This window comes from Lissotriton helveticus, chromosome 8 (genome assembly GCF_964261635.1).
Source record: "Lissotriton helveticus chromosome 8, aLisHel1.1, whole genome shotgun sequence".
Classification (NCBI taxonomy): Eukaryota; Metazoa; Chordata; class Amphibia; order Caudata; family Salamandridae; genus Lissotriton; species Lissotriton helveticus.
The window spans coordinates 735,814,024-735,834,010 of NC_136069.1; the positions used below are offsets into that span (position 1 = coordinate 735,814,024).

The following is a 19,987-nucleotide window of genomic DNA, read 5'->3' on the forward strand; positions in this document are numbered from 1 at the left end:
TCCCCCGCAAGTTCCTTTTCTCTTTTCTTTTTGCTCTCCTGTCCAAGCCTGCCTCCCCATGTGGGCTCAAGATTTGGATATCTTAATTACTTTTAGAATATCTTTTGTTCATATGTAAAATCTGATTAAGTTATGTGATTTTTGCATTTATTGAGTCCTTGTACATGTAGTGTCATTCTCTCTTTTTTTGTGTTGTTTTCTTGAATATTGTATGTTGCACTGTATTATTTGTTTTGTCTAATGTGATTGTATTTTCTGTCGGTATGTGTATTTTAATATATATGTATATTTCACGTTTGTTTCAGCCCTGACGAAGCTCCTGCTGGAGCGAAACGCGTTGGCTGTCTTGTGCACCTTGAGAAATAAGAAAATAAAAAGAAAAAATAATTTTGGAATAAACCTTTGGCTCCATTGATTCACTTCAAACTTGGTGCTGCCTCCATTTACTCTTGCAAAGCTTATATGGCAAAATTCGGAGACGGTTTTGAACATACCCTTATCATTTTTAGGACCATAATCATAGGACAGATACTTCAGATATTTTTACTTTGCACTTGGATTTCTTGCATATAAAGTATGGAAAGGTTGAAAACCTAGCCCAGCCCCTATCTCTGCTACTAGTCCGCCTCACACTCCACCCCCCCGTCCACCGCTCCTTTTAGAGAGTACCTGCACTTATTTTTTTCCATTTAAAACACTGCTAGGGATATATTCGAGAACACATTCCAGTTTACAGATCTCAAGTCGGCCTGCTAGCTTCATATGTTCGACCCTACGCCATGCTGTCTGAATAATGTTTTTACCAGAACCACCCAAAGTTGTCTCAATAAATGAACGATTAAAAGGAGACTTTTCGGGTGGGGCTGGAACCATTCTGAGCTGGGGGAATTGTTACTGATATTGAGAGAAGGGTCCTTTTTCATTGTCACTTTTGGGCTTTGCTTCTCAAAATTCCCTGAAAAAGTAACAGCTGTGCTCCCACAGGCTTTGCGATCTTGGCCTCACTTATATCTCCGAGTTTTGCGCCAGTATAGTGTTTTTCACTTGCAAAATTAACATATTTTGAGGGTGGCTTGGTTTATCCCAGGTTTGGATTTTCAATTGATTCACTGATGTGGGGGCTGATTTGTAGTTCTGTAGAGTGCGGTAGATGTGTTACTCCATCACAAACGTAAAGGATTCCCTACCTGCCTTATTACCAGTGCATTATATCCTAATGCTATTGTAATAAGGCACACAGGATACCCGTCACCGTTGTGATGAAGTAACTTGTCCGAAAAACTCTAATTCAGGGGCCCTTTGCATTTTGGGGGAAATGTGTCACTTTCTGCAGGGCTGTTGCTGGTGGGAAGGTACTATGTGGCATGGTAACTGATGGGTAATCTGTGTGCAGTAACTGATGACTAGTTATTCTGTGGTATACTCATTGATGCTTAAGTAATCTGTACCATAGTACATAGTATTAACTTGTGCAGAGAAACTGAAGGATCACACATTATTTTAAAGGTATGGTCATTGGGCAAATAGAACCCACCGACAGGTTTTTGTGGCTATTTGGTATGTTTATTATAAATTCTTCCATAATGCCGTTGCAAACAAGTTGTTCAATAAAAACATCAGAATCGCATGGTAAGTCTGAAATGGGAATTTTATGGGGTGCTGCTGTGGTTATTCCTCCAAATGCTGGGCACTATCCCTGCCTCCATTTCGAAATCAGGTGGAAGTGACATGAGTGTCAGGTGTCTGGTAGGGGCAGAGAGTAGTTTCCTCACGCAAAACTGGAAATGATACACTTGTTGATTTTTTTACTTTTTTACCACTGAATAACATTGACTCCTATGGACACCGCTGTTTCCATTTACTCTCATTGTATTACACTGCAATGGTTAAACCTATGTTTGTTCCATTTTCCATTTATAATTGTCTTTTTCTTTGAATGTTTTGTTCTATTACTTCTGTTGTAAAACCTTGATTTGGATCACTCAGATTAGGTGTTGAGTGTGATCCATAATACACAGTTACTCAGTCAATAAATATTTTATTCAGTTAAAAAAAAGTAAATTTCATCATAAGTACATATCTTCAATATTTAAATACTATAATAAGATTCAGTTTAAAAATAATACACAACTGTCTGCAAAGGATATGTCTAAATAGTCCTTGGCCTGGGTTCATTTAAGTGGCATTGGGAGGTTGTTGTGGGAACAACGGGAATGACATATGATTGTCTTTGTCTTCACTCTCTCCCATCATCCAATGATGGGTCATTACTATTTTTCATATATTATTAAAACATATTAATCAATAAATCAGGATTTATAAAGCGTGGCTAATCATCCGACAGGTATTCCAGGCACTTTATAAAATATGAAACAAATAACCTAATACATAAAAATCCTGTTTACATTAAACGCTATGAACAGCTGTTCAAAGATACATGGAGCTTCTTAGAGAAACCAGACATGTTCAAAGGGGGCTGCGAGCGTCTGGCGAGGCAGGACAAGATCACGATTGTATGCGCACTGTTAGACATTGTTTTTAGCATTTATAAAATACAATTTGGAGCGTTTTTTAATGTTTGTAATTCCGCCTTATTTTTTACTTGGGGGCTGCTACTAGAAGGGGAATTGAGAAATCAGGCACACTGACACCCTACTCACCTTCATTTTCCTCTTTCTTCAGCCCAACCGCTCTGTATTTGCCATCACTCGGCGGTGGGCGCCATCTTTAGTGAGGAGGGCGAGGTCAGCGCTCAAGTCGGGCCGGCCTCCCACCCTCCTCCTCCTACATTATGTGCAACCCTCCCAGACGGCGCAGCGGGCTGGCGCAGCGGGCGCGCCGCATACGCGCCTAAGCCGCGCCAAAGCCAAGCCCGTCTGCGCCCGTCCGCGCTAAGACCGCGCTAGGCGCAGGACACGCTGTTTCCACTTCCCCTGCACTCAGGTACGACGTTTCCGAGCTGCTGTCTATGCGCCACACCCTTCCTAGTCCTTCCTGTTATGTGCATTCCTTTTCCGACCACCTTTGGGGCCCTTACTTCTGCCGCCAGTGTGGTTGGTCATCTTCCAACCCTTTCAGCCCCATTCCTCCCCCCTTCCCTCGTCCTCGGCATAAGACAGCCTCCTTTAATGGTGGCCTTATCAATGCCAGATCCTTAGTGCGACACGGACAAGACATCCATGATCTTATCATAGCAGCCAATCTAGATGCCTTGTTCATCACTGAATCTTGGTTGCACGATGCTTCAAATCCCGATCTTGCCACCGCTCTCCCCCCTGATTACACCATCCTCAGACGAGACAGACCCATTGGTCGGGGAGGCGGATTGGCCATTATTGTAAAAAAAGCACTTAAGTGCCACACTTTTGACCTGGCCTCCTTTAAGGACTGCGAATCCCTGGGATTTGTTATCCACACTAGTTCCTCCTCCGCCTTTTCAGGAGCACTTGTCTATCGCCCCCCCGGAAATGCCACTACATTCTTGGACTCCCTTGATGAAACTCTGGCAGCTTTTCTTATCCATTACCCCACCTTCACTCTTTTTGGAGACTTCAATCTTCATCTGGAATCTGATACTGACCCCCACACTCTCAATTTCCGCCATTCACTGGAGATTTTCGGTCTCTCCCAATTAGTCTCCCTCCCTACCCATTGTGCCGGGCACACCTTGGACGGCATTTGTACAAATCTGATTTCCTTAGATGCCGCTACCCCCGTGCCACAAATATGGACAGATCACTGTCTCATTCCCTTCTCCATCAATAACAAAACCTTGCCCCCTCCTCCCATTAAACTCTCTCACACCCCTTTCCCTGTTAATTGGAAAAAGGTAGCTGAGTACATCAAACTCAATCCACAACCGGCAGTACCCCCCCCTACCATCACGGGTGACGCCTCATTAGATTCCACAAACTTCCACCTGTGGATTGAGAGAGTAATCTCTGTAAATGCAAAATCCGTCAGCCATAAACCCGTCCGAGGAAAAAAGAAACCCAATGCCCCCTGGTATACTCCGGCCCTCGCTGACTGCCACCTCAAGTGTAGGCTTTTGGAGAGAGAATGGAGGAAAACCTACAATTCAACGTCCAGATCCACTTACATTCTCCAGAGAAAGCAATATCTCTCCGATATAAAAAAAGCAAAAAAGGCATTCTTCACTTTAGCAATAGATTCAGCAAAACAGAAACAACAAACGATTTTCAATATCGTAAAATCTTTTACTCATCCCAAAGCACTGGCACTTGAAATCCCCCCCTCACAAGCCCTCTGTGATCAAATTGCTGATTTCTTTGAGGAGAAAATTAATAATATCCATAAGGACTTCCCCCCGGCTCCCATTCCAATCCAAGAGTCTGACACATCTATTCCCTCACTAAACCAATTTACAGCAGTCTCCCTATTGCAAACGCACAAAGCCATACTAGCCTGCAAATCAGGTGCACCCACAGACTCCTGCCCCCCAGTCATCTTGCACCACCTTATTGAGTCCGTCAACCCTCTAATCAATGCGATTGTGAATGAATCCCTTGACTCCGGTATTGTTCCTATTGAGTGGAAGAAGGCCACAGTCAAGCCCCTCATGAAAAAGCAAAATAAATCCCCTACTGATTTGTCCAATATGCGCCCAATCTCACTTCTCCCTGCGCTAGGCAAAATCACCGAGCAACTAGTCCACGAGGAATTAAAGAATTTTGTGGAAAATCAATGTATCTTGCACCCACAGCAATCCGGTTTTCGCTCCGGCCACTCCACAGAGACCGCTTTGATTGAGTTGTCAGACACCATCAAGTTCTTGCAGGATGAGGGCAGGCAGGCCGTCCTCATCCTGCTCGACTTAACCGCGGCCTTCGACACCATCTCGCACACTATTCTAATTAATAGGATGCGTGAGATTGGTGTCTCGGGCTCCGCACTTGCTTGGATTACATCATTCCTGTCCAATCGCTCTCAATCGATCACCTTAGGCCCCTTTGTTTCCGGTGAACGATCCATCACCTCAGGGGTACCACAGGGTTCCATCCTGAGCCCCCTCTTTTTTAATGTGTATATGGCCCCCCTTCTCACGTTGATTGAATCACATGGGATTCTCGTGACATCCTACGCTGATGACACCCAGCTTGTCGTCACTATCGATAAAAGACTTCCGGATGCTGCCATCAAATTCCAAAACTGTCTGTCAGAAGTCTTTTCTTGGCTCAACCTGCACCATTTAAAATGCAACAGCGCCAAAACAGAAATAATTCCCCTCGGTAAAGGCACATTCTTTTCCCCCAAAGACTGGTGGCCTCATAATTCCGAAGCACCACCGAGCGCGGTTGCCTCAGCCCGCAACTTGGGTGTTCAATTTGATGCTTCCCTCAGCTTCGATGAACATGTGCGCATTACCGCAGGGCGCTGTTTCAGTTTGATCAGGCAATTAAAGAAATTTTTTAATTTTTTGCCTATCAGTGCCAGGAAATCAGTCGCGGTGGCGCTTATCCTCTCCCGGCTGGATTATTGTAACGGCCTCCTAGCAGGTATCAAGAAGTCCTCTCTGAAAAAACTACAAACTGTCCAGCATGCAGCAGCCAGGCTTGTTTTGAAACTCCCCCGCAGGTCCTCGGCCTCTGCAGCCCTCAACGCCCTCCACTGGCTGCCCCTCCACAAGAGAATCCTGTTCAAGCTCTTAGTCACTGTATTTAAAGCTAACAGGTGCATGGGTCCATCCTACCTGATTAAGCGCTTCCAGCGCTACAATCCAACTCGCTGTTTGAGGTCATCGGGCGCCAACTTCATCTCTGAACCCCGTATAAAATTAAAATCCAAGGGTGGAAAGACCTTTTCTTTTCTGGCGGCCAAGGCATGGAACCGCCTCCCCCCCAGCCTTAGGCACGCCCCCTCTGAAAGCCTAATTAGGAAATCCTTGAAAACCTGGATTTATGCTCAGTCCGACTCTTCAGTTCTCGCAGCTATTTGATCCACGCCCCCCATAGACGACCTTCTGTGTGCTCAGCGCCAAGATGCTCCCTCCGGAGCGAAAGTTAGCGCTTTATAAATGATAATAAATATCAAATATCAAAAATATCAAATATCAAAGTCAAACTCTGCTGAGGCATACCTAGTGGGTCTGTAAATCCTCATTCATTTTGAGAGATATGTACTTTGGAATATGAATAATGAACAAGAAGTTGTGAACCAAACTGTTATCAATACATTGCGATTAACATATCATATGTTTCGTACTTACCGCCTAAATCGCACACCTTATCAAAAGGTGAAAGATCGAAGGCTGTTAACACATCTCTGTCAAACAACATCGAAAAGGAATTCATGAACTCCATAAACGTTATCATTTCATCGTCCGACCTGATAATATGACAGAAATGCACATGTTCAGAGAATTCTCAACTTCATACTTTATATACATGGAAAATCTATTAGGTTTGAACTGTGTTACATGTTGATATTTTATGTTGATATTTTTTATTACAAATTGTACCAGAATCGGGCTTTCTTAAAAAATCACCACGTATCCCCTTATAATTCAATCCAGTTTAAAATAAAGAGCCTTATTTAGAGTTTGATGTATGGGACACTCGTCAACATTTGGTGGATATTCTAACATAAACTATTACAAGTGCCAGACGCTTAAATTCACTTGTAAAATGGCAGAAGAAAGATCGCCACATTTGTGACAAGTATCCTATCCACTAAACTCAGTAAGGTCCAAACTCTAAAATACAACATGTTCAATGATTTTTTTCACTTTCTTAAACATCTTTAAACATCTATTCCAAGCAATATTTTAGAAACAGCATTGATGCACCTCTCTTCCCCTAACATATTTCATTATTAAGGGGTACCAGTGGAATACAGGGATGTTTTTCAAGGAGGAGTTCTGAGTAACATCAGATAGACAACAAGAGCAAAGCTCTAGTTTTCTATGATGTCACTCAGAATCCCAAGGTCAAAAACATCCCTGTGATTCACTTTTTACCCATCTATAATTTTGTTTTGCGTCACCCTAAAACTTCAGCAAAGGAGAAATATGAAAGCTATACATAATAGCCTCTCCTCCCTGACCCAAATGTGAAAAAAAAACAAAAAACCTTACCTGCCACCCTTAACCAACCCCCAACACCTTCAAGCCTTCCTTCCCCCTTCTGTAGCTGTGCCTTCTGTTTTCAGTCAAAGCCCGACAAGCAGTATTGCACCGAAAGGCTCTCAACGAGCCCGCCCAGCCTGGCTTGGAATACTTTTATGATGTACCAACAGGGGTAATGAGTTTTGTTATCAACGAGTGCCATATCAAAGCAGTGAGTTACCATATTTAGAATCTGGTATGCATGATGGAACCTTCATGTGGAAATCATGGATAACAATAGCAATAATTAGCACACTACACTTGGTAGACCTGCATGTATGGTTGACGCTGTGCTGTTTTTTCATGTGCAGTAGTTATCAACAAACAAATTTAACTATAACCAGGGCACTTTGTTGAATCTGTGCACTGAGATAAAATCACAATAAATAGGCCTGTCTCGTGAGTATGGCCTGGTGAAAAAAGTGATTTTTGAATGGAATCTGTGAGGTAATAATGAGTGCTTTCTCATGTCTGGAAGTGACTTTGTTAATTGTTATTTTCATGAATATTTTTTTTTTAAATAGGAAGTTGATTAGGTGGGTGTATGTAACTACAATGAGAGTCACAACTTTTTTTTATAGTGAATTTTTGAGTTTTTTTATTATATACGACATCCCAAGTTTCCTGCGAATCTATGTCCAAACCTTGTGTACCCTGTTGTGGAATTTGCAGTCTGTTGCAAAATCATAGATCCTTGTTGGAGTTCCCAAGGGGTCCACGAACCATGCACTGGGTCCACAATTCCACAGTATTTTATTTGGCAGAGATTCTCGAACTCTTGACCGGGGTTTGCAGATGTCAGTGAGTAGGTTTAGGGCTTTGAACCCATCCACATGGTGAAATCCCACTGTTAAATTAAAATGTGTTTTATTTTAAACCTGAGGATTGCCGTTGCACCTCCAAACCTCAACCAAAGGGGGTCAAGGCATTCTCCCCCTGCCTCCTTACTTGACATACATTTTAATTTAACATGATGTGAGTAATGAGTCCCTGCATCCTGTAGTAGAGGCCACAACATTTTTCTCCAAGTGCTACCAACCAATCAGATCCTAATAAATTTGAAGACATGGGTTTAGAACACAAACCCAAAATAGACAATAGGAGAAAAAGCTTGGTTGTCCTGGAGGTATCGGAGCGCTTTACATTAAGTCCACAATGTAACAGAATATGATAACAATTACACATTATGTCAAAAAATAAGCAATACATTGAAAGAGGAGAGATGGAGAGATATAAGTAGTGGAGGTGGGGAAGGGGAAATGTGAAGACGTAGGATGAGGGCACTAACGCCAGGAGAGACAAAAGAAAGTCTGACTAAAGACCGACTGGGTAGGTGACGTCCAAGGAGGGAATCCACGGCTCGTCTCCCCTATAGCTAAACAAGGTAGCTCCATCGGGCATCAGTCAAAAAAGCTAGGTCTCAGTTGACGAGGAAAAGTTCACAGAAAAACAGGGGGTGCAAGGACAGCTGAGGGCAAAGGTCAGTAGCTGGAAAGAGGAGAGGAGTAGAGCAGAGAGGGGTAGGGGGAGGAGGGAGCTAAGGTCAGGAGAGACTCAGGAGGGTTTGCCCAAAGACCAGCTGGGTAGGTAATGGTCGAGGAGGGAATCCATAGCCCATCTCCCCTTTAGCACGCTAGGTAGCTCCACCGGGCATCAGTCAAAAAAGCTAGGTCTCAGCTGTCATAGGAAAGGGTAGGACTATTATGAAAAGAGGCAGTCTCTAGAGTGGAAATAACACTTGGGACGCAGGCATGGCAGGCAGTTTGAAAACCAACAAATGGGATGTGAAAACCACTTCATAATGTGTGGTATTGGGGCATATAACAAGGCACAGGGTGGTCATATATAGTGATTGAGTGACCCACCCGAAGATGGCCACCATAAGTGATTGTGGGAGTATAGGTAGTGAGTGCCCATTCCAAGATGGCCGCCATAGGTTGGTAGAGAGGTAAGCCCCTTTCTAAGTCCATGCCCTGCCGAGCATCGAGCTCATGAAAGGGGGCGCCATCTTCAGATCCGAGAGGGATAGAGGGGGAGGTCAGCCAGTACAAACAACAACAAAAATAGGCCAAAAACAAAATGGGAGCTGATAGCACCCCCGAAACAACAGCCCACAAGGAAGATGCAATTCACGAGAGGGAAGTCCGAAGGAGTACTCTCCACAGCAATGCCACATCCACTGTTTACACCAAAAACACTGGAGACATTTGCTCCACAGTGCCCACACACAAATGCTGGTTCAGTCAGTGCAAGAAGAGATTCCATGTATAGGTGGGCGCAACAATCAATTAGGCCGGTGGAACTGCCAGAAAGTGCCACAGAGGCAGGGAGAGGGAGACGGCCGCGGGAAACGCCAAAATCGCGGGTGGGACAACCTCACCCCAGGCCGCAGCTGACCTGCCGCCCTCAATGCAATCAAACTGGGCTTCGCCGCGTCCCACGAGACGGCGGCTCAAAATAGACCAGTCCAAGAAGTCAGGATGCGAGCATTTTAAGAGGAGCCAGCTTCCCTTTCTGCCCCTCAGCTGCGGCGCTTAGTTATCGGCGTACACTGGCGCTGCGGCAGTGCTTTCCCTTCATCGGCGCTCGCGGGACTCATCAGGCATTGTTGGCGGGTAATTCCCTCAGTGTGATCTCACTGCTGCTGAAGATGGAGGGTGCAATACATCCCCAGACTTGCGTACAGGGGTGCGGGGTAATTCCTGGTCTCCCGCGATGGAGAACTCGCGGATGGACGCCGCTGCTGGTTTCTTCGGCCGACTTCACTCCGCCGCCCTAGAGGTCACGGTATCGCCCCATCCCAGCGAGCAGCTCTGTTTCCAATGGGTAAGAGGCCTCCGACTCACCCCGCCGATCTCACAGCAACCAACTTTTGGTTCCTTAGATGGTCTTGCATTACAGGTTGCAATCAATTTACTCAGCAACCTAAGTTTCTCCAAGCTAAGTTTTGTGATGATCTGTCCAGCTCTCTTCAGCTTAAATGGCTAGATGAATTTACACCGAACATGGCATAAAAGTAGAACTTTACTCAGATTGCGACAGTTTTTTATTTTGGTGTAAATAAACTCATTTCTTTTAGATAGAAGCAGTGGGCTGAGTGTGCTTCAGAGGTGTATCACTTTTGTTTAAACTTGAGAGCATTGACTTGTGAATCCAATTAATCACATTTTAAAGTTTTTACAAAAATGTGATCAGCAGGATTAGTTCTGAGTTTCTTTTTGTCACGCGGCAACCCCTAGTTGGTGCTCTCGTTTTTGTGCAGAGATGATGGCCATCTCTAAAGGTGACTTAACCCAGGGCCATGGATATAAAGTCATGAACAAATAAACCAAATCCAGTGAAATATCACCTAAAACACACCCAACTTATTAGCTGTAGCTAACTTGCAAGCTCACCAGTAGCTATTTTAGAGACTGGATTCAACGGCTATTTTGTGCTGGGTTCATGAGCTGTTTCTAACTTGTACGCTTCAGGCAGTGTAACAAAACAGCCAAGTAAACCCAAACACTACAATGAGTTCTTGATTTGGTTGGAAGACAGAAAGAAACATTCAGGGCCTTACCTCAGGTCTATCCCTGTTACCAGCCCCATTGTTTAGCATTCATTGTAGATTTTGTTGTAACACCTTCCCCTAAATGGCTTGGATTGGAGTGGAAACAGTAGATTTGGTTGTTTATACTATATACTAGACTATATTAATGTAATTGTTGCTTTAATAGCAAGATTTATAGTATAGGATTTATAGTATACTTCATATAACTTTACATTTTCAATAAACATTTACTTACAGTTCTTAGATTTTTAGAACATTAAAAAAATATAACATTCTTTAACAATTTTTCTAATAGGGAGATAGTCTTTTTTTAATTTGATTTAGCTGTTCTTTTTTGTTGCTGCTAAGTGTACTTCTGTTGTCTATTCCTGTCATTTTTAGTCTGGGTTCCTGGGAGTAAATTGTGGTTACTTGCTTCAGATCACTATATACAGTAATGCCTTTTTTAAGTCTTTTAATTGAGTTTTGGGGGTAAGGAGGATGTGGGTAGAACTAGTTTATAGTATCTATAGTGTTGATTTTTAGTTTGAGGGTTTAAATATGTGTTTGTGTTATTTTATGACTGCGGAAAAATACACTCCGCTTGTGGAGTTGACGTAATTTGGGAACTCCGTTCTTCGCATGTAATATGGAGTTACCACTAAATTCTGCTATCCGACATGTGGGGTAGCTTTTTCCTGTTGGCACACGCAAGACTTGTTTTGGTGTATGCTGGCAAGAGTAAGAAGACTTTGTGGTTCCTTGTGAGCTTGCACAAGATTTGCCAACTGCTAGCACAGCTTTGGGTCATGAAGGCACCTATGGTGCCATTTTCAGCCACTAGCGAGTGGTAATTACTGCAGCTGCACCTCAAGCAGATTCCCTACTGCAGCTAAATCTACTCGAAAAGATGTTTTCCAGGTAATATTCTACTGCAAGTTATTTTCTAGAGCGAGAAGACTTTTCTTATTTTACTTTTTTTTTCAACAAGAACGAAGATTCAACTTCCTGTTCATGTCCAGCAGTGCTTTGTCCATCTCCTGGTCATTTGGATTTACAGGTGGAAGGATCATTATTTTTGTGTGCTGAATATATACCATTGGATTTAAGAGCAAACCAGAAAAAGTACCAAAGTCACATAACCAGTAAAAAAAATGAAATGCACAAACACAAAGACGCACGCTGATCAAAAAAAGGTAAATGAGGGGTGGATGAGTGGGATAGTAGTAGTAGTAGTCAAAAATTGACTGGGATAGTGAAATTGATGAGTGGGATAGGAGAAAGATTTAAAATCAGGCCAAGCACCATGCAGAAAACATGTGAAACAAAATGGCGACACCCATGTGAACCATGTGCTGCCATTTGCACTGATTTTTCAGCGCTGAAGTGCACATTGCGATACTGGCATGTACAAAAAGATGTGGGAACGGGAGGATGAGCACTTCTGCCAACTTGCTGGGTTTCCGAGGAATCTCACAGAGTTTTTTTGGCACTCCACGAATTCCATGGAGCAAAACTCAGCGAGTTCCATCAGGCCTAATTTTATGTGGTAGTGGTCTGTGTTAGGACTAGTTAAAGTTTTATAGTAGTTTCAAGTTATGCTAGATACTGTTAAGCTATATTTTGAGTGAGTTATATTGTAATGTAATGTTTATGTTGTATTTAAAAGTAGTGTTTTTTGCAGGTGTGTTTTAATTTTTTTTTACAGGTTTATGGATCCAAAGTTATGCTATGGATGTATGGATTTTTTGGGTTTCAAGCAAACCATTATTTTTATCCAGACGTTCCCCATATATTTCGGGTTTGCTGGAGTGTTTCTTTTTATATATTTTTAAGACATTTGTGTACTTTGTTTGAATGACTTTTAACCTATTTCATTTCTTGGGCTTTTCTTGGACAGATGTTCCTATTTTTGGTGGATTACATTTTGACAACATGCATATGACTTGCAGCTACAGAACTCTGAGACTTATTTAGTTAACTATCTGTGGGTGGGAAATGTTATATTTTATTATGTAGATGTATTTTATGCAATTGCAATGGCTTTATGTACATGTCTATGTGTTGCATGTACTTGGTTCAATTCATTTCTATTTCTAATGTTCAACTTGTGTTTGGAGATGTGTTGATTTTTAATTAATTATTAAACATATTTTTATGTATCAGTCATTTTCTATATGTTATTATGACTGATATTTAAAAAACTAGTTGTTTAATATTTATTTCAAAATATTTTAAATTTGGTGATGGTTACCTTTGTTAAGGTATGTTGGTTTCTGTGTAGGTAGTTTGGTATTTTATAATAGGAAATTTGATACTGTCTCTTAGTAGTGTACTCCTTACTTGTTTAAAAAGATTTTAACTTTGCATTGCAGCATGTTGTGCATTCTACTGGTCTGTTTGGCTATTTTAGGTTCAATTTGGATTACTGATTGCTCAATTCTTAGTTGTTGTTAGCTTTTCTTTCTTTTTGTAGGGCTTTTATGAATTTGTAAAGTGTCCACTGGGTTCTCTTTAGTGTGGCTTGGAAGGCATCTAATACGATGTTGTCATGGTGCATCGTAGTCACCGATTTGGATTCCCCTCTGACTGAGCCATTTCGATGGGCTCGATTGGAAGGGAATCCCAATCAGTCTTCCGAATGGCTTACGACAAGCTCAAGGAGCCAGTCCATCATTCAGAAGGCCCACAGTAATCCCCAGGCCTGCTCTTTCCGGCTGAGGAATTACGACGGCAGTTTCCCACTGCCTTTTTGTGCTGGCCTTTCTGGCACAAAAAGGCATTGCAAAACAGCTTTGGTGGCCCCGCAGCAGGGTCCCCAAGGCTGCATGGCCGTCGAATGGTGGCCTAGTGCCCCCCTGTTGATCCCTGAACCCGGTGGGAGGAACCTTGAGGTGCCTGCCCCGGGGTGCAGGGATGAACTACACCTTAACATTTTGCTGTGAGAGCCTGCATTCCATCCGGATTGCATGCCACCATTGCAAAGTATAGGATTGTGCCTGAACCCTAATTGCTGTAATGGAACCTATGACAAGGTCATTCGGTTCCATTTCCAGAGCAATTTCAGACGGACTCCAGTCCGTCTGACATCGCAATTGCCCCCTAAGTTGTAAAACGTTTTTGAAAGTACTTTTTGGTAGTCATGCTATTTTAAATTGAGAAACATGATAGTATCCTGTCTGATCAAGGTCTTTTACTCATGTATGGATCTTGAAATGACAAGAATATCTGTATGATACAATTTTCTTTACTTATAGTTACTTTTTCTTTTTATGAGCATTTGTACTTCTTCTTAATGATTTATTTTGAAAAATGTTTCTCTTTTTTTCTAGGCCCTCACTCTTTAACATCTTTAATGAATCACAAATGGTTCTTATCAGAGTCACCATATTATGCATGAAAATGTATTCAGTTGGGAAATACTCAATTCATGGATTCATCTATGCTTTCTTTTCTTTCTCCATTGATGCTTATTAGTGCTTCACAAATTCCATGGATGTTTTACTTTCAATGTACTGTGTGTTTCTTTGCCCTTTCCGTGCACTTTCTTTTTGTAGCTGTGTATTTAAATGTGTTTGCCTGGTCTGTGAGCATTTTTGTGTGTTTATGACTGTGTGCATGTATACATATATATATTACCTACTGGCGGTCGCCTGTAGGTAGTTATAGTTAGGAACTAGTTTCCATGGGAAATCCGCAACATTCTATTGGGAATATCTTTGGCGTCAGTGGACGAATCTTTGTGAATTTCTCAAAGAAGATGGCACATTACGCTCCGCTCCTTCCCTTAAAGTGTCGGGGGTATTCGTGAAGCGGGGGCCGAGAAAAAAGGGGGGTCCTAAAACGTGTTTTCCCGTTGTTAATTTCCATAGGACGATTAGACACGGCTACAGCCCGAACCGCTGAACGGAATTACACCAAACTTGGTAAAACTGTAGGGACTGGTACGCAGTAGTGCCTTTTCTATATTTGGTGAAAATCACTCCAGTGTTTTTTATGAAAATTAACTTCAAAAAACATATCTATATCTATATGCGCGCTTCGAGCGCTTTGGGTACGCGCACCGGTAAGCGCACCCAAATCGCCACGGAAGTGCGCGAGCGGAAAGCTGATTGGCTCTCGGGTGTCTGTCAACATTCGAAACAGTCCGGAGAGTCCGCCATTTTGTGTCTCGGTAGAACCGAGACACAAGAGGTGAAAAATAAAAGGGGAAAACATTGACAGGGGGAAGGGTAGAGACCCCCTGACCCCCTAGGTTTTTTCAGGGGGCCTAGAAGGACCACAAAGGGCAAGAAAAGACATTTTTTTAAAAATTTTGCGGAGTAAGCTCAGGGTGCGCATACATGGGCGTTTACAGGTACGCGTAGTGAAAACAATTAGAGTAAAAAAAGAATTTAGACTGCTTAGAGGTAGGCTAGCTCTGAAAAGAGCTGTTGTGTTATGTGGGTGATTTAAGTACCTAAAGTAGGTACCGATGCAGAGTCTAAAATTCAGGAGGAAGACTCTATTCCCCTCATCTGTAAAATGTACAGCATCTCTCTGAGGAAAGCAGAAATAGATGTATTCACATGTTTCCTTGCTTTCTCAATCTGTGGACAAAATTGGTTGGACCACTTCCATTTTTGCCTTTGGCATATATTAGAATATACCAAGGCAGTTTTTGGAAAAATGTACATCAATTGCCCAAAGGTGTCCTTTAAAAGCATTTCCAGACCTACCCCAGTCAAAGTGCCCAGGTCATTGCCACCACAGTGCACAATTATGAGGTCAGGGTGTGGTAGATGCATAAAGGATTTTACTAATGGTATCAATTGGTGACATCTCAATCCTCTCTGGCCAATCCACATAATATCCACATTTGGTAAATCAAGGTTGGGAATACCTATGTTTGCTGCATACTTTTCACTCCAGTGAACAAAGCTATGGCCCACAATCCAGACTTTAGGCATCTGGATGTGGTTGTATTCAGATGAGTTGTGGAAATGAAATGGCAGTTTGAAAGTAGGAGTTATGAAAAAAAAGTGGTTGCGATTCAGTGCACTTGAAAAAGAAGAAATGATTGGTGTTTTCTTAAAATTCTCCACTGAAAATTAGGGTGCATGCTTCTGTTTTTTAAAAGAAGAAATTCTAATGGTTGAGAAAAAGTCATTGAAAGAAACATTGCACAGGATAAGCTGCTATATTGAGAAGTCAAACCCCCTTGCTGGGTTCATTTGCAACATAGTATCATGAACATTTCACCTGTGTGCTCAGTTAGGTGATGTGTGGAGTGTTACCATGGTAACAGGCAGAAAGAGAAGTAGGGGGATGGGTGAACATTATGCGAGTTTCAAAGTGTTGAAATGTAGAACCAATTAAAATGTTAGTTTGGTTTTGAATTTGTGTGGGAAGAAATTTCATTGGTTATGTACATGAAAATGGGTCTGAAATCAGAGGCAATCTGTGCCATTATTCTGAGGCTGCAGTGAAAGAAGCATTATTCAGAGATTCTGCATAAGAAAATCTGGTTTGTGACTGCCACTGTTCTAAATCTTCAAAAGCATTTTTAAAGGTGAGTAATGATTCATTTAATATAGATAGAGTGCTGTATACACTATGGGGAAGATTAACAAGCATATTGGGCTTCTTTATTCTTGCATTGTGTCTCATGTTTTTTGTAAGGCTAGAAAAAAATTAATGGTGCATATTGGAAATGTATTTTGGGAATGAGTCAGGTTTCTGCACTGAAATGTAGTGCTTATTTATATGGGCTGTGCTCTATCTTTTAAATGATTTATTGTGTACATGTTTTTAGGTAAAATGATTGTTTTTAACATTTTTAACTAGGATCACACTGAGTGTCTGTGTAAATTAAAGAATTATCTTTGCACTTTTTTTATAATGTCTCCTCACAGTTTGCATCTGTTTGCTTATAGGGTACTGTTTCTTTATGCATTGTGTCTCATGTTTGTATGTAATGCTGGCACAAAATGAATGGTGCATATTGGAAATGTATTTTGGAAATGAGTCAGGTTTCTGCATTGTAATGTAGTGGTCATTTATATGGGCTGTGCTCTGTGTCTTAAACGATTTACTATGCTAAATGTTTTTCCGTAAAATGTATGGCTTTAACATTTTCGACTAGGATCACATGTCTGTCAGGCCTCTTAGTTCACAAATAGGCTCTAAGCTGTGTAATAAATATCCAGGGTGTGCTGTTGAAATGAATAAGGAATGTTATGTCTTGCTTCTATATATATATGGTCTGTTTTTTGCCAGTAGAGGCAGTGAGATAGTATGAGCACAGACACACATAGTGGAGGCAGAGACAGACATGGTAGATTACATGTAACATACTGGTCATGTGTCTAAGATCACACTGTGAGTCAAGCTTGATTTTAAATGTATCTGAGTGAATAATTTGCTTAGATGATGTGTTTAAAAATATGGGAATACATGTATTCTTGAAGTCAGTTAGGCTTTAGGATATGTACTAGTAGAGAATCTTAGGCAGCATGTCTGTCAGGCCTCTTAGTTCACAAATAGTCTCTAAGCTGTGTAATAAAGATCCAGGGTGTGCTGTTGAAATGAATAAGGAATGTTATGTCTTGCTTATATATGGTCTGTTTTTTACCAGTAGAGACAGTGAGATAGTATGAGCACAGACACACATAGTGCATGCAGAGACAGACATTGTAGATAACATGTAACATCCTGGTCATGTGTCTAAGATAACACTGTGAGTCAAGCTTGATTTTAAAGGAATCTGGGTGAATAATTTGCTTGGTTGAAGTGTTTAAAAATATGGGAATACATGTATTCTTGAAGTCAGTTAGGCTTTAGGATATGTACTAGTAGAGAATCTTAGGCAGCATGTCTGTCAGGCCTCTTAGTTCCCAAATAGGCTCTAAGCTGTGCAATAAAGTTCCAGGGTGTGCTGTTGAAATGAAAAGGGAATGTTATGTCTTGCTTGTATATATATATGGTCTGTTTTTTGCCAGTAGAGACAGTGAGATAGTATGAGCACAGGCACACATAGTGCAAGCAGACACAGACATGGTAGATTACATGTAAAATCCTGGTGAAAAACTTTAAAAGTGCTCATTTTACTAAAACCATTTATCACAGTAATTTCTTTAAGACAGATAACTCAGCCCATGTGTTGAATATTAGACCGATTTGTTGGCATGAGCTGGAAGCCATTTTGTATTTCTGGCAGCCATTTTCTTTTCCAGGTGCTCTCTCCTACCTTTCTGTTAACTGTCCTAGTAGCCTGTCTAGAGACAAACTATGTTTAACATACTCCACTTCTCACATGCCCAGAAGGGCCTAACTAACAGAATGCATCTACTTCTCTAGTATAAGTGTCAGACTATTTTGACCAGGATCACAGAGAGTGTCTGGGTGAAGGAAAGAATTATATTTGCACGTTTTTCTTTAATCTGTAAAGATGGTGTAGAGAGACGGTGAGATGGTATGAGCACAGACAAAACACTGTCTGCATCATGTCTCTGACCACCTGCGTCATCTCTCTCTTTGCGTGTGTCATCTCACTCACCGCCTGCATCATCTCTCTCTTTGTGTGTGTCATCTCACTTTCTGCCTGCATCATCTCTCTCTTTGCATGTGTCATCTCACTCTCTGCCTGCACCATCTCTCTCTTTGCGTGTGTCATCTCTCTCTTTGCGTGTGAGATAGCGCAGGCAGAGAGTGAGATGACACACGCAAAGAGAGAGATGATGCAGGCAGAGAGTGAGATGACACACACAAAGAGAGAGATGATGCAGGCAGTGAGAGACATGATGCAGGCAGAGGGTGAGATAGCGCAGGCAGAGAGAGATGACACATGCAAAGAGAGAGATGGTGCAGGCAGAGAGTGAGATGACACACGCAAAGAGAGAGATGATGCAGGCACAGAGTAAGATGACACACGCAAAGAGAGAGATGTTCCCTGTGCCTGTGGCATCTCTCTCTTTGTGAGATGACACACACAAAGAGAGAGATGGCGCAGGCAAAGAGTGAGATGACACACGCAAAGAAAGAGATGATGCTGGCAGAGAGTGAGATAACACACACAAAGAGAGAGATGATGTAAGCGGTGAGAGACATGATGCAGGCAGAGGGTGAGAAACCGCAGGCAGAGAGAGATGACACACGCAAAGAGAGAGATGATGCAGGCAGAGAGTGAGATAACACACGCAAAGAGAGAGATGTTCCCTGTGCCTGTGGCATCTCTCTCTCTGTGAGATGACACACACAAAGAGAGAGATGGTGCAGGCAGAGAGTAAGATGACACACGCAAAGAGAGAGATGATGCAGGCCGAGAGTGAGATGACACACACAAAGAGAGAGATGATGCAGGCGGTGAGAGACATGATGCAGGCAGAGGGTGAGATAGCACAGGCAGAGAGAGATGACACATGCAAAGAGAGAGATGGTGCAGGCAGAGAGTGAGATGACACACGCAAAGAGAGAGATGACGCAGGTAGAGAGTGAGATGACACACAAAGAGAGAGATGGTGCAGGCAGAGAGTGAGATGACACACGTAAAGAGAGAGATGTTCCCTGTGCCTGTGGTATCTCTCTCTCTGTGAGATGACACACACAAAGAGAGAGATGGCGCAGGCAAAGAGTGAGATGACACACGCAAAGAGAGAGATGGTGCAGGTAGAGAATGAGATGACACACGCAAAGAGAGAGATAACGTAGGTGGAGGGAGACATGATGCAGGCAGAGGGGAGATGCTGCAGGCAGAGAGAAAGATAACACACGCAAAGATAGACATGGTGCAGGCAGAGAGTGAGATGTCACACGCAATGAGAGAGATGACATACGCAAAGAGAGAGATGGCGCAGGCAGAGAGTGAGATGACACATGCAAAGAGAGAGATGACACATGCAAAGAGAGAGATGGTGCAGGCAGAGAGTGAGATGACATACGCAAAGAGAGAGATGACACACGCAAAGAGAGAGATGGCACAGGCAGAGAGTGAGATGACACACGCAAAGAGAGAGATAGTGCAGTCAGAGAGTGACATTAATGTTGAACCTGTTCTGCACTGCCATAAAGTGAGAAACAGAACTCACAGCATGATTTCCTACTCTGGTGAGACACAGTTGCTGTGCTATAAAATTACTTATGTTGTAAACTAGTGTTTATATCATTTAGTTATTGTAATTGCTATGTAGTATGTTAGTAGTGGTCTATAATATGTTATTTTTTCTTTACAACAGATTGTAATTATCAAGAAAAAGAAGAAGAAAAATGCCTACAAAATTTCGTCAAAAAAATATAAGAAAACTTACTTTTCCAAGAAAACGCAATTACAAGATGTATGTAAAAAACAAAATACA

The 19,987-nt window shown here is 42.2% G+C and overlaps 1 protein-coding gene across 1 annotated transcript in view; it reads right to left on the reverse strand.

Moving 5' to 3' along the window:
* Positions 1–19,987, reverse strand: part of LOC144771759 (acetylserotonin O-methyltransferase-like) — an 897,827-nt gene that overhangs the window by 498,031 nt on the left and 379,809 nt on the right. The window contains exon 5 of the mRNA XM_078656055.1: positions 6,227–6,345. Within this exon, the coding sequence (XP_078512181.1) occupies positions 6,227–6,345 (119 nt within the window). The remainder of the gene's footprint in view (positions 1–6,226; positions 6,346–19,987) is intronic.